This window comes from Leucopleurus acutus (assembly GCF_964270905.1).
Source record: "Leucopleurus acutus genome assembly, chromosome: 11".
In the NCBI taxonomy this organism is placed as follows: domain Eukaryota; kingdom Metazoa; phylum Chordata; class Mammalia; order Artiodactyla; family Delphinidae; genus Leucopleurus; species Leucopleurus acutus.
This window is the reverse complement of record NC_139152.1, coordinates 41,401,242-41,416,101: the sequence shown is the minus strand read 5'-3', so window position 1 is coordinate 41,416,101 and position 14,860 is coordinate 41,401,242. Positions and strand designations below refer to the sequence as shown.

Genomic DNA, 14,860 nt, shown 5'->3' with positions numbered 1-14,860 from the left:
CATTTGAATCTGTCTTAGCATAAAGCATGCATTCACTAGTTGAAGGATATTGGGGTTGTTTCCAGTTTGGAGCAATTACAAGTAGAGTCACTACAAACATTCATGTATAAATTCTTGTATAAACATAAGTTTTCATCTCTTGGCTAAATACCTAGGAATGGTATTGCTAGATCGTATGGTAGCATACATTTACAAAAAACTGCCTAACTGTTATCTTAAATAGCTTTACTATTTTGCATTCCTACTGGGAAAGTATGAGTTCCAGTTGCTCTACATCCTTGTCTGTGCTTAGAATTGTCATCATTTATTTAGATCTTCTTTGATTTCTTTCATCAATGCTTTGTAATTTTCAATGTACAGATCTTGCACTTGTTAGATTTGTACTTAAGTATTTCATATTTTTAGTGTTAATTGCAAATGGTACTGTTCTATTAAATTTCAATTGTTTATTGCTAGTGTGTAGAAATATGGTTTTGATTTTTGTATACTGGAAGCTCTTTTTTATAGATTCTTTGGGAGTTTTTACACAGTTTTTTGTTTGTTTGATTTTTGGTTTGTTTTTGTTTGGTCTGTAAATACAAACCTTTTATTTCTCCCTTTCCAATGAATATTCTTCTATTTCCTTTTCTTACTTTATTGCATTGGGTAGGACCTTAATACAAGATTGAATAAAAATGAATCCTTAGAGCAATTTAGACTTTCACCATTAAGTATAATCCTAGTTGTAAATTTTTTGTAAATGTTCTTCATCACATTGGGGAAGTTATCCTCTATTCCTAGTTTGCTACAGAATTTTTTTAAAAATCATGAATGAATGTTGTCAGCTGCTTTTTCTGCATCTATTGAGATGATCATATGTTTTTTCTTATTTAGACTATTGATATGGTGACTTACATTTATTAATTTTCCAGTTTTGAATCAACCTTGTGTTCTAGGAATAAACCCCACTTATTCATAATTTTTCTTTCTAGTCCATTGTTTGATCTAATTTCTAATATTTTGTTAAGCATTTTTGTGACTGTGTTCATAAAGAATATTGACATATAGTTTATTTTCTTATGTCTTTGTCTGATTTGGGTATCAGGATAATGCTGGCCTCAAAGGATAAGTTGGGAAATGTTCTTTCCTGTTCAGTCTTCTGGAAGAATTTATGAGCAGCTGGTTAGTTCGTAATGTTATTTTTCATAACTTGACCTAGCAAAGTTTGACTCTGCTCTCCTGTATACCTGACTTAAATTACTGGCTGCAACTGGATCATCTGTTTCTTATTGCAATATTTCCAGCACTTAACATCTGATTACTCCTTATTTTAATTAAAAAAAAGTTTTTGTCTAATTTTAATTGTGGTAGAATGCACATAACATAAATTTTATCATCTTAATCATTTTTAAGTATATAGTTCAGTAGTATTAAGTATAATCACATTGTTATGCAATCAACCTCCAGAACATTTTCATCTTTTTTTTTTTTTTTGGCCCCACTGCACAGCCCTTGGCAGTGAGAGCACAGAGTCCTAACCACTGGACTGCCAGGGGATTCCCCCAGAACTTTTTCATCTTGCAAAACTAAAACTCTACACCTATTAAACAATACCCTATTTCCCTCTTCCCTTTAGCCTCTGGAAACCACCATTTTACTTGTTTCTATAAATTCTACCATTCTAGATATCTCATATTAGTGAAATCATACAGTATTTGTTTTTTATGACTGGCTTATTTCACTTAGTTTAATGTTTTAAGGTTCATCCATGTACCATGTGTCAGAATTTCTTTCCTTTTTAAGGCTGAATAACATTTCAATGTATGTATATACCACATCTTGTTATCCTTTCAGCTGTTAATGCACACTTGGGTTGCTTCTATCTCTTGGCTATTGTGAATAATGCTACTATGAACACAGGTGTACTAAGATCTCTTAGGGACCCTGTTTTCAATTATTTCAGGTATATACCCAGAAGTAAAATTGCTAGATCATATGGTAATTCTATTTTTAATATTTTGAGGAACTGCCATACATTTTCCATAGTGGCTGTATCATTTTGTATTCCCACCAATAGTGCACAAGAGTTCCAATTTTCACATCCTTGCCAACATTTATTTTCTATTTTTCACTTGTTTGTTTGTTTTTGATAGTAGCCATCTGTATGGGTGTGGAGTGGTATCTCATTATGGTTTTGATTTGCATTTCCCTAATGATTAGTGATGTTGAGTTTTTCATATATCTGTTGGCCATTTTATATATCTTCTTTGAATGTCTCTTCAAGTCCTTTGCCCATTTTTGAATTGGGTTATTTATTTATTTGATGTTGAGAGTTTATTTTTAAATAAGTTCTTTTTTAATATTTATTTATTTATTTGATTGCTCTGGGTCTTAGTTGCAGCACATGGGCTCCTTAGTTGTGGCATGTGAACTCTTAGTTGCAGCACGCGTGTGGGATCTAGTTCTCAGATCCCACAGTGGGTTTGACCAGGGATCGAACCTGGGCCCCCTGCATTGGGAGCATGGAGTCTTATCCACTGTGCCACCAGGGAAGTCCCAAGAGTTCTTTATATATTGTGGATATTAACCCTTCATTAGATATATGATTTGCAAAAATTTTTTTCACTCTATAGGTTACCTTTTCACTTTGTTGTGTCCTTTGATGCACAAGTTTTAAATTTTGATTTAGACCAATCTATCTATTTTTACTTTTATTGCCTGCACTTTTGGTGTCATATCTAAGAAATCATTGCCAAATCCAACGTCATGAAGCTTTTCTCTCTACATTTCCTCTGTTTTATAGTTTTAGGTCTTATGCTTAGGTTTTTGATCCATTTTGAGTCAATTTTTGTATATAGTATAAGATAAGGGTCCAACTTCATTCTTGCGTGTGGGTATCCAGTTTTCCCAACATCATTTGTTGACAGATTGTCCTCTCCCATTGAATGGTCTTGGCACTCTTGTCAAAAATTATTTGGCCATATATGCAAAAGTTTATTTCTGGGCTCTGTATTCTATTCTACTGGTCTATATGTCTTTTATGACAGTATTCTATTTTAATTATTGTAGATTTATAGTAATATTTGAAAATGAGAAGTATGAGGTCTCCAATTTTATTCTTCTTTTTCAAGATGGTTTTGGGTATTTGGGGTACCTTGAGATTCCACATGAATCCTAAAGATGGATTTTTCTATTTCTGCAAAAAACACCATTGGGGTTTTGTTAGGGATTGTACTGTCTATAGATTGGTTCAGTAGTACTGATGTTTTAACATTGTCTTTCATCTCCTTGGTTAAGTTTATTATGAGTATTTTATTCTTTTGATGCTACTGTAAGTAGAAATGTTTTCTTAATTTCCTTTTCAGATTGTTAACTGTTAGTGTATAACAACACAGCTGATTTTTAAAAATTCAATTTATTTAAACTAAACTAAAAAAAGAAATAGTTCACCCATTTTTCACACTGTCCCTACCCCTACCTTTGGTAACCACCAAACTGTTCTCTGTAGCTATGAATTTAGTTTTATTTTAGATTGCACGTATAAGAAAGATCATACCGTATTTGTGTTTCTCTGTCTCACTTATTTCACTTAGCATAATGCACTCAAAGTCCATCCATGTTGTTGTAAATGGCAAAACTTCATTCTTTTCTGTGGTTGAATAATATTCCATTGTGTATTTATGTATGCTTGGTTTGTTTCCATATCTTGGCTATTGTAAATAATGCTATAGTGAACATGGGAGTGCAAATATCTTTTCTAATTAGTATTTTTGTTTTCTTCAGATAAATACCCAAAAGTGGAATTGCTGAATCATATGGTAGCTCTATTTTTAATCTTTTGAGGAAACTCCATTTTGTTTTCCATAGTAGCTGCACCAATTTACATTCCCACCAACAGTGCACAAGGGTTCCCTTTTCTCCACATCCTTACCAACACTAAGAAGTGTTGTTAATTTTAGTCTTTTTGATAATAGCCATTCTAACAGGTGTGAGGTACATTTCATTGTGGTTTTGATTTGCATTTCCCTGATGATTAATAATGGTAGAGCATCTTTTCATGTACCCATTGGCCATCTGTATGTCTTCGCTGGAAAAATGTCTATGCATATCTTCAGTCCATTTTTCTAATCAGATTGTTTGGGTTTTTGCTATTGAGTTGTATGAGTTCTTTACATATTTTGAATATTAGCCCCTTATCAGATATATGATTTGCAAATATCTTCTCCCATTTGGTAGGTTGCTTTTTCATTTTGTTGATGGTTTCCTTTGCTGTGCAGAAGATATTTATTTATTTAGGCTGCACCAGGTCTTAGTTGAGGCACTTGGGATCTTTGTTGCAGCATATGGGATCTTTTAGTTGCAGCATGCGGACTTCTTAGTTGCGGCATGCAGACTCTTAGCTATGTCATGTGGTCTCTTAGTTGTCGTATGCATGTGGGATCTAGTTCCCTGACTGGGGATTGAACCCAGACCCCCTGCATTGGGAGCATGGAGTCTTACCCACTGGACCACCAGGGAAGTCCCCAGAAGCTTTTTAGTTTGAGGTCGTACCACTTGTTTATTTTTGCTTTTTTTACCTTTGCTATTGGTGTCAAATCCAAAAAATTATCATCAAGAGCAATGTCAAGGAGATTATTACCTATGTTTTCTTCCGGAATTTTTATAGTTCCAGGTCTTACATTCAAGTCTTTCATCCATTTGGAGTTAATTTTTATGTACGGTATAAGATAGAAATCCAGTTTCACTCTTTTGCATGTGGCTGTCCAATTTTCCCAGCACCATATATTGAAAAGACTTTCCTTTCCCCACTGTATATTCTTGGTTCCTTTTTTTTTTTTTCTTTTTATAATTTTGGCTGCCTTAGGTCTTTGTTGCTGCACGTGGGCTTTTCTCTAGTTGTGGTGAGTGGGGGCTACTCTTCGTTGCGGTGCACGGGTTTCTCATTGTGGTGGATTCTTTTGTGGCAGAGCACGGGCTCTAGGCACGTGGGCTTCAGTAGTTGTGGCTCACGGGCTCAGTAGTTGTGGCTTGCGGGCTCTAGAGCACAGGTTCAGTAGCTGTGGCGCACGGGTTTAGTTGCTCCGCGGCATGTGGGATCATCCCGGACCAGGGCTCGATCCCACGTCCCCTGCATTGGCAGGCAGATTCTTAACCACTGCACCACCAGGGAAGCCCTTCTTGGTTCCTTTGTCATAAACTGATGATATGTGTGTGGGGGTTTATTTCCAGGCTCTCTTTTCTGTTCCATTGATGTATGTGTCTATTTTTATGCTGATATCATACTGTTTTAATTTCTATAGCTTGTAATATTGTTTGAAATCAGGGAGCTGGATGCCTCCAGCTTTTGTCTTTTTTCTCAATATTGCTTTAGCTCTTCAGGGTCTTTTATGATTCCAAAAGAATCAAATTTTAGGATTTTTTGTTCTATTTCTGTAAAAAATTTCAGGATTTTTTCTTCTATTTTTAGGATTTTTTGTTCTATTTCTGTAAAAAATGTCATTGGAATTTTGAAAAGGATTGTATTCAATCTGTAAGTTGCTTTGGGTAGTATAGATATTTTAACAATATTAATTCTCACAGTGTATGAGCATGAAATACTTTTCCATGTGTGTCGTCTTCAATTTCTTTCATTAATGTCTTGTAGTTTCCAATATACATGTCTTTCACCTCCTTGGTTAAATTTAGTCTCAGGTATTTTATTCTTTTTGATGAAGTTGTAAATGGGATTACTTTCTTAATTTCTCTTTCTGATAGTTCATTATTAGTATATAGAAAACTAAACATTTTTGTGTATGATTTTGTATCCTGCAACTTTCATGAATTCATTTATTTGTTCTAACAGGTTTGGTTTTTATTGTTGTTGCTGTTGTTTTTTGATGGAAACTTTTTTTTTGGCTGTGTTGGGTCTTCGTTGCTGCACACAGGCTTTCTCTAGTTGTGGCGAGCAGGGGCTACTCTTCGTTACAGTGGGCTTCTCATTGCGGTGGCTTCTCTTTTGTGGAGCATGGGCTCTAGGCATGCAAGCTTCAGTAGTTGTGGCACACGGGCCCAGTAGTTGTGGCTTGTAGGTTCTAGAGCACAGCCTCAGTAGTTGTGGTGCATGGGCTTAATTGCTCCATGGCATGTGGACTCTTCCTGGACCAGGGATCGAAACCATGCCCCCTGCATTGGCAGGTGGATTCTTAACCACTGCGCCACAAGGGAAGTCCCTTTTGATGGAATCTTTAGAGTTTTCTATATATAAGATTATATCATCTGCAAACAAATATAATATTTCCTCCTTTTCAATATGGATGTCTTTTATTTCTTTTTCTTTTTTAAAATATTTATTTTTGGCTGCATTGAGTCTTTGCTGCTGCGGGTGGGCTTTCTCTAGTTGCGGTGAGTGGGGGCTACTCTTCGTTGCTGTGCGCAGGCTTCTCTTGTTGTGGAGCACAGGCTTTAGGTGCACGGGCTTCAGTAGTTGTGGCATGCAGGCTCTAGTAGTTGTGGCACGCAGGTTCAGTAGCTGTGGCTCACAGGTTCTAGAGCACAGGCTTAGTAATTGTGGTACACGGGCTATGTTGCCCCACAACATGTGGGATCTTCCCAGACCGGGGATTGAACCCATGTCCCCTGCATTGGCAGGTGGATTCTTAACCACTGCACCACCAGGGAAGTCCCTATTTCTTTTTTCTTGCCTAATTACTCTGGCTAGGGCTTCCAGTAATATGTCAAACAGAACTGGTAAGAGTGGGCATCCTTGCCTTGTTCCTAATCTTAGAGGAATAATTTTCAGATTTTCACTTTTCAGTATGATGTTAGCTGTGGGCTTGTCATATATGGCATTTATTATTTTGAGGTATGTTCCCTCTATACGTGCTTTGTTGAAGTTTTCATCATGAAAGGGTGCTGAATTTTGTCACATGCTTATTCTGCATCAATTGAGATGATCATATGATTTTTTCCCCTTCCTTTTGTAAATTTGGTATATTTCATTCATTTATTTTCATATGTTGAACCATTTTTGCATCTCTGGAATAAACCCCACGTGGTCATGGTATATAATTCTATTAATGTGCTGTTTAATTCTGTTTGCTAGTATTTTGTTGAGGATTTTTGCAACAATGTTTAGAGATGTTGGTCTGTAGTTTTTTTGTTTTTTCTGTTTTGCAGTATCTTTATCTGACTTTGGTATGAGGGTAATTCTGACCACAAAGAATGAGTTGAGAAGGGTTCCTTTCTCTTCAATTTTCTGGGAGAATTTATGAGAAGTTGGTGATACTTTTTCTTTAATCACCATGCTGTGTGTTAGTTTGTAATGTTATTCTTCATCACGGCTTATCAAACTTTGTCTCTGCTCTCCTGTATTTCTGATAATTTGCTGCAACTGCATTACCTATTTCTGATTGCAGTATTTCCAGCACCTAACATTTGATTACTCTTTTTTTTTTTTTTTTTTTGCGGTACGCGGGCCTCTCACTGTTGTGGCCTCTCCCATTGTGGAGCACAGGCTCCAGACGCACAGGCTCAGCAGCCATGGCTCACGGGCCCAGCCACTCCACGGCATGTGGGATCCTCCCGGACCGGGACACGAACCCGCGTCCCCTGCATTGGCAGGCGGACTCTCAACCACTGCGCCACCAGGGAAGCCCTGATTACTCTTTTGACATGGTGATTTGGCTTGCAAAATCCAAATCTTAATGTTATTGTAAGGAGTGTAGAGAGAGTTCAGTTTGTCTGAAGCCAAACTGAGCGAGTAATTGATAAATTTGGAAAAGATGGAGCAGTGATTCTCCATCTATCAGATTTACCATTCCCTTTTAAAATATTTTTAACATACCTTTGTTCCTCTGAAGTGAAATTCATAGATAAAATATCTATACTCATACTTTAAAAAATTAATATGTGAGGGTAAATATAAGTGCTAATTTATAATAACATGCATTTCAATGTGTAAATTCTAGGTCAAACTTCACTAGAAGACATAACAAAGTAGTAGATAGAGGCTTGCATCCTTATGTAGAATTAAAATAAATATGAAAGCTACAAATATAGGCTGATACAAATGCAGGTTTATTGTACTGGCACTACATACTATTAGCAGTAGTGCCTTGCTAGTTGGTACTATGGTGTTTCAGAATGGTGAAATTTTATTGGAGAAATTCTAAAGAATATTTTCCTTTGATTTACAAAATATTTGCATTCCTGGAAATTTCAGTAAGCAATGAAACTTTGTAAAAAATTATTCTGCATTTATACTTTAAAAAGAGTAAGTTTCTAGGCTCAGATAATTATAAACAGATTTTTTTAAACCTATGTGAATATCCCATGGGACAGTCAAAATTTATGCAGGACGGACCAATTCTTTAACATGTATACTGTCCATTGCACCGTTGGGTGGGCTGGCACCCTTTAGCACCTTTTACTAAATACAATAAATCTTCCCTCCCATTCATTGTTACAACCAAAAATGCTTCCACAAATTTCTTTTTTAAGTTATTTATTTATTTAGGCTGCGTTGGGTCTTCATTGCTGCGTGCAGGCTTTCTCTAGTTGTGGTGAGCGGGAGCTACTCTTTGTTGGGGTGCGCGGGCTTCTCGTTGCAGTGGCCACTCTTGTTGTGGAGCGCGGGCTCTAGGCATGTGGGCTTCAGTAGTTGCAGTGTGTGGGCTCTGTAGTTGTGGCTCGCCGGCTCTAGAGCGCAGTCTCAGTAGTTATGGCGCATGGGCTTATTTGCTTCGCGGCATGTGGGATCTTCCCCGACCAGGGATGGAACCCGTGTCCATTGCATTGGCAGGCAGATTCTTAACCACTGTGCCACCAGGGAAGTCCCCACAAATTTCTAAATGCCCATATGAGGCAGTAATTACCCCCACTGAGAATTTGCTGATAGATTCTTGAGGAGGGGAAATAATGAAGTAGAAGTCATGTTGTGGAATATTCTGATAGCTGCTTTCCAGGTGTAAGCGTTGATTAAAAAAAGAAAAAGAAGTAACTTCCTTTAATTAATTAGTAATTAATTAGTTTCTTTACAGCAGCCACAGTTTATAAGGTATTTCACACATCTTACGCGTCTCACATCAACTATAAACTCAGCATCTCCGTTATTTTACAGATGAGTCAGGGCAGCTCAGAATTGTTAAGTGACTTATTAAAAGTCATTTTAATGAGAGAGCTAGAGTTGGAGTCCAGATATGATTTCAGACCCAATATTCTTTTCATCATATCATAGCAATGCTAGGATGAAGGCAGAGAAAAAAAATTTAAGAGGAAAATCTGAGACTCAGAGAAAAACTGGAATTAGGGGACTTCCCTGGTGGTCCAGTGGTTAAGACTCCATGCTTCCACTGCAGGGGGGTGTGGATTTGATCCCTGGTCAGGAAACTAAGATCTCACATGCCACGCAGCCAAAAACAAACAAACAAAAGACAACAACAACAAAAAACTAGAATTGGCAGGCCTTTGATTAGACAGCTCTATAGTGACTGTCACTGACATTCCGGGAAGAAAGGTGGTCAAAGCTTACTGTCAAACAGAGGATTTATTAATATATTCCCCCTTCTTATTCTTGTAGGACCTTAATATGCAGCTGGGTGACATCATGCAGAATGTGCAGTGGATAATAATAAATCACTATACTATGGATGAGAATGTGCACTCTGGAAAGAAAATATCCCTTACAGAACACAAGAAATAGAGAGCAAGTTTGCTGGAGAAAATAGTTACTTGTGCCAAGACTGCTGAAATTAAAGAAAAGACTCTTGTCTACATTCTGGCCTGGTTGGAAGAATGGAGTAAGTTTCCAGAAGTGATTTAAAGTTAATGAAAAAGCTAGAGAATGGAATTATAAGCAAATTATGAAGGATTAGAAGAAGACTAAACAAGAAAAGACTAAGGTGGTTATTTAGAGAACAGGTGCTCTCTGTTCCAGGAAGAATAGAATAAGGAAAATATAAGCTCGCTCACTTAGTACCAGCTATTCTGGCCTCCTTGCTTTTCTTCAAGCATGCCAGCATACTCCTGCCCAGTGTCCTTATGCTTCCTAGTCCCTTGCCTGGAACATTTTCCATCAGGTAGCCACATTGGCTCATTCTCTGCTTATATTTCTCTTTAAAATGAGGTGTTCTCTGACCATCCCCATTCTCTACCCACTGGCACTGTCCATTATTCTTTACTCTTCTTTATTTTTGTCTATAGCATTTCTTACCATCTGACATACTTTATAATTAATGTGTCTTTAAAAAATTTTTTGTCTGTGTCCTTTCACTAGAATGTAAATAGTATGAAATTAGGGAATTTGTTTTATTCAATGCTGTATCTTCAGGATCTAGAACAGTACATGACAGAGGAGACACTGGTTGAATGAAAGAATGAATAAGCTAAGAATACAAAAAAGAGAAATTTCATTTAGTTACAAGAAATCTCATGTAACAGGGGTTATAAAATACTAGAAAACTTACCAAAGGAGTTAATTGGGGTTTAGATCCCCAATATTAAAGCACATGTTCACATTTTAGATATCCCCATCCCTGAAGTCAGGGAACTAACAAATTAGACACCTTTTAACCATATTTTAACCATATTTTCATGGCCAAGGCTTACTGTTCGGCCTTCTATTCCAAGTCTCTCTTTTTAAATTTCTTCATAGAGAGAAGCCTCAGAATAGAAATAATTACGAGATACCTATATTTCCCAATACTACAATATTGAATAGGTAGCCAATATTATAAGCCTATATGGTTATAATTATTTATTTTTCTGCACAAAAGTATTTTTTTTTACTCTCTTCAAGATGTCATTTTGTCTGAGATGACTACAATTGATATTGATGAACACCACCACTGTATAGCACAAATGGAGATGTTACCAGAAACGCTCAAAGCTATCGAGAGCAATGTCAAGCTACTGAGCAGAATTAGTACATCTTTGAAGAAAAGAAGAAACAAAAGAAAAAAACAGGTAAGAGTGCTCTAAGACTTTGGAAATAGATTTGACTTTTTCTAAAAAAGAGCTTTATAATTTACGTACCATAAAATTTACCTACGATAATTGTACAATTCAATGACTTTTAATAAATTTAGAGTTGTGCAACTATCACCACAATCTAACTTTAGAACTTTTTTATCATCCCCCAAAGATCTCTCAGGCCCATCTGCAGTCAATCCTCATTCCCACCCACAGCCCCAGACAACCACTAATCTCTTTTCTGTCTCAATAGATTTGCCTTTCCTGGATATTTCATGAAGTGGAATCATATTTTATGTAGTCTTTTACGTCTGGTGTCTTTCATTTAGCATAATGTTTTTGAGGTTCAGCCATGTTACAGGATGTATCAGTAGTTTCTTCCTTTCTATTGCCAATTGTACACCATTGTTTGCATATACCAAACTTTGTTTATCCATTTACCAGTGCATGGACATTTGCATTGCTCCCACTTTTTGGCTTTTATGAATAATGCTGCTATGAACACACATGTATAAGTTTTTGTGTGGACATAAAATTTCATTTCTTTTTGGAGATACCTAGGAGTAGAATTTCTATGTCATTTACTTATCTATTGCTGGTAAACTTATGTTTAACTTTTTAAGAAATTGTTAACTGATTTCCCAAGTGACAGCACCATTGCAATTTCCATCAGCAGTGTATTACGGTTCCAGTTTCTTCACATCCTCAACAACACTTGTCATTGTCTGTCTTTTTTATTATAGCCTTTCTAATAAGTATGAAGTGATATCTCATTGTGTTTTTTTTTTTTTTTTTTGCGGTACGCGGGCCTCTCACTGTTGTGGCCCCTCCCGTTGCGGAGCACAGGCTCCGGACGCGCAGGCTCAGCGGCCATGGCTCACGGGCCCAGCCGCTCCGCGGCACGTGGGATCTTCCCAGACCGGGGCACGAACCCGTGTCCCCTGCATCTGGCAGGCGGACTCTCAACCACTGCGCCACGAGGGAAGCCCTCATTGTGGTTTTAATTTGCATTTCCCTAATGATTAATGATGTTGAGCATTTTTTCATGTGCTTATTAGTCATTCCTATATCTTTGATGAAATGGCTATTCAAATACTTAGCCATTTTTATTATTGAGTTTTAAGAGTTCCTTATATATCCTGGATACAAGTCCTTTATCAGAAAAGTGATTTGCAAATGTTTTCTCCCATTCTGTGGCTTGTCTTTCATTTTCTTAATGGTGCCTTGAAACCCAAAAGTGTTTAATTTTGATGATGTTCCATCAATTTATCATTTTTTTCTTATATGGATCATGGTTTTAGTGTTGTATTATGAACTTGTATCAGTCAGAATTCAACCATGAGAGCAGAACCAGAAGGAGATTATATATAATCTATCTATCCATCTATCACATTGCAATTGAGGAACATGCTCTGTATTATTTTAATTCTTTTAAATGTATTGGGACTTGTTTTATAGCCTAGCATATGAGCTATTCTGGAGAGTATTCCATGTGTTCTTGAGAAGAATATATATCTGGTTGTTGTCAGGTGCAGTGTTTTATAGTTGGTTTATATTGTTGTTCTAGTCTTCTATGTATCTCTTTGCTGATTTTTCTATCTAGTTGTTCTATCCATTATTGAGAGCGGGATATTGAACTCTCCAATATTATTGTTATTTCTCTCTTTAATTCTGTCAGTTTTTTTGTTTCCTGTATTTGAAGGCTCTGTTGTTAGATGCACATCTGTTTATAATTGTGTTAGCTTCCTGATGAACTGACCCTTTTATCATTATAAAATGTCTTCTGTTGTCTCTAGAACCATTTTTTTTTCCTTAACGTTTATTTTGTCGGATATTAGTATAGTCTCTCTAGCTCCCCTGTGGTTACTGTTAGCAAGATTGAATCTAGGATGTGTTGCTTATAGTTGGATCTTGTGGGCTTTTTTTTTTTTTTTTTTTTTTTTTTTTGCGGTACGCGGGCCTCTCACCGCTGTGGCCTCTCCCGTTGCGGAGCACAGGCTCCGGACGAGCAGGCCCAGCGGCCATGGCTCACGGGCCCAGCCGCTCCGCCGCACGTGGGATCCTCCCGGACCGGGGCACGAACCCGCGTCCCCTGCATCGGCAGGCGGACTCCCAACCACTGTGCCACCAGGGAAGCCCCTTTTTTTTTATTTTTAAATACAATATGGCAATCTCTGACTTTTGGCTGGAGTGACTAATTCATATTTAATGTAATTATTGATATGGTTGGATATATACCTGCTATTTTGCTGTTTTCCATATGTCTCATATATCTTCTTCTATTCTTCTTTTACTGCCTTCTGTGTTAAACAGATATTTTATTTTTATTTTTATTTATTTTATTTTTAGCTGTGTTGGGTCTTCGTTGCTGCGTGCAGGCTTCCTCTAGTTGCAGCAAGCAGGGACTACTCTTCTTTGTGGTTTGCAGGCTTCTCATTGCGGTGGCTTCTCTTGTTGCGGAGCACAGGTTCTAGGCACGTGGGCTTCAGTAGTTGTGCCACACTGGCTCAGTAGTTGTGGCTCGTGGGCTCTAGAGCGCAGGCTCAGTAGTTGTAGCACACGGGCTTACTTGCTCCATGGCATGTGGGATCTTCCGGGACCAGGGATCAAAGCCGTGTCCTGTGCATTGGCAGGTGGATCTTAACCACTGCGCCACCAGGGAAGTCCCCTAAACAGATATTTTCTAGTCTACCTTTTTTTTTTTTGGTTTTTTTTTTTTTGAAGTACGCGGGCCTCTCACCGTTGTGGCCTCTCCCGTTGTGGAGCACAGGCTCCGGACGCGCAGGCTCAGCGGCCATGGCTCACGGGCCCAGCCGCTCCACAGCATGTGGTATCCTCCCAGACTGGGGCACGAACCTGTGACCCCTGCATCGGCAGGTGGACTCTCAACCACTGCGCCACCAGGGAAGCCCCAGTCTACCTTTTAATTCCATTTTTTCCTACATTTTTGGAGTAATTTTCTTAGTGGTTGTTCTAGGAACTGCAGTATACACCTTAAATTACTACAATCTGCCAGAGATTAGTACTAACTTAATTTCAGCAAAATATAGAACCTTTGCTCCAATAGCTCCATTCTCTTCCCCTCCTTTGTGCTTTGTCATATATATTACATATTTACGCATTATATGCCCAACAATATAGTTTTATAATTATTGTTATTTATTTATTTACTTATTTATTTTTGGCTGCGTTGGGTCTTCGCTGCTGCACGCGGGCTTTCTCTAGTTGCAGCAAGCGGGGGCTACTCTTCATTGCAGTGCACAGGCTTCTCAATGTGGTGGCTTCTCTTGTTGCGGAGCACAGGCTCTAGGCACGTGGGCTTCAGTGGTTGTGGAACGTGGGCTCAGTAGTTGTGGCACATGGGCTTAGTTCTGCCGAGGCATGTAGGATCTTCCTGGACCAGGGATTAAACCCATGTCCCCTGCATTGGTGGGAGTATTCTTAACCACTGCGCCACCAGGGAAGTCCATATAAATTACTGTTTTATATGATTGTCTTTTTAATTGACTAAGAGAGGAAAAAGAAAATAATATTTTTACCGTCTTTTAAATTTACTTACATATACTGGTGCTCTTTATTTCTTTGTGTGAAATTGCATTATCCTCTGGTGTCATTTTCTTTCAACCTAAAGGACTTCTTTACTATGTCTTGTAAGGCCAGTCTACCAGCACCAAGTCATTGCTTATCTGGCATTGTCTTCATTTCACATTCATTTTTTTCAGGCAGTTTTAGATTTAGAGAAAAATTGAGACTATAATAAAGTTCCATTTATCTCACCATACTTTATTATTATTAATATTTACATTAGTATGATGCATTTGCTATAATTAACAAACCAATATTGAGACATTATTAATTAAAGTTTGTAATTGATTAATAATTCCTTGTTTTTACCTAGTGTCCTTTTTCTGTTTCAGGAGCCCATCCAGGGTAC

At 37.7% G+C, this 14,860-nt stretch overlaps 1 protein-coding gene across 1 annotated transcript in view; it reads left to right on the top strand.

Moving 5' to 3' along the window:
- FAM186A (family with sequence similarity 186 member A) overlaps positions 1–14,860 on the top strand; it is a gene marked incomplete at both ends in the record, with an annotated part of 118,691 nt that overhangs the window by 27,660 nt on the left and 76,171 nt on the right. The window contains 4 exon segments of the mRNA XM_082850435.1: positions 9,536–9,655; positions 9,659–9,755; positions 10,754–10,885; positions 10,888–10,920. Coding sequence (XP_082706561.1) covers positions 9,536–9,655; positions 9,659–9,755; positions 10,754–10,885; positions 10,888–10,920 — 382 coding nt within the window.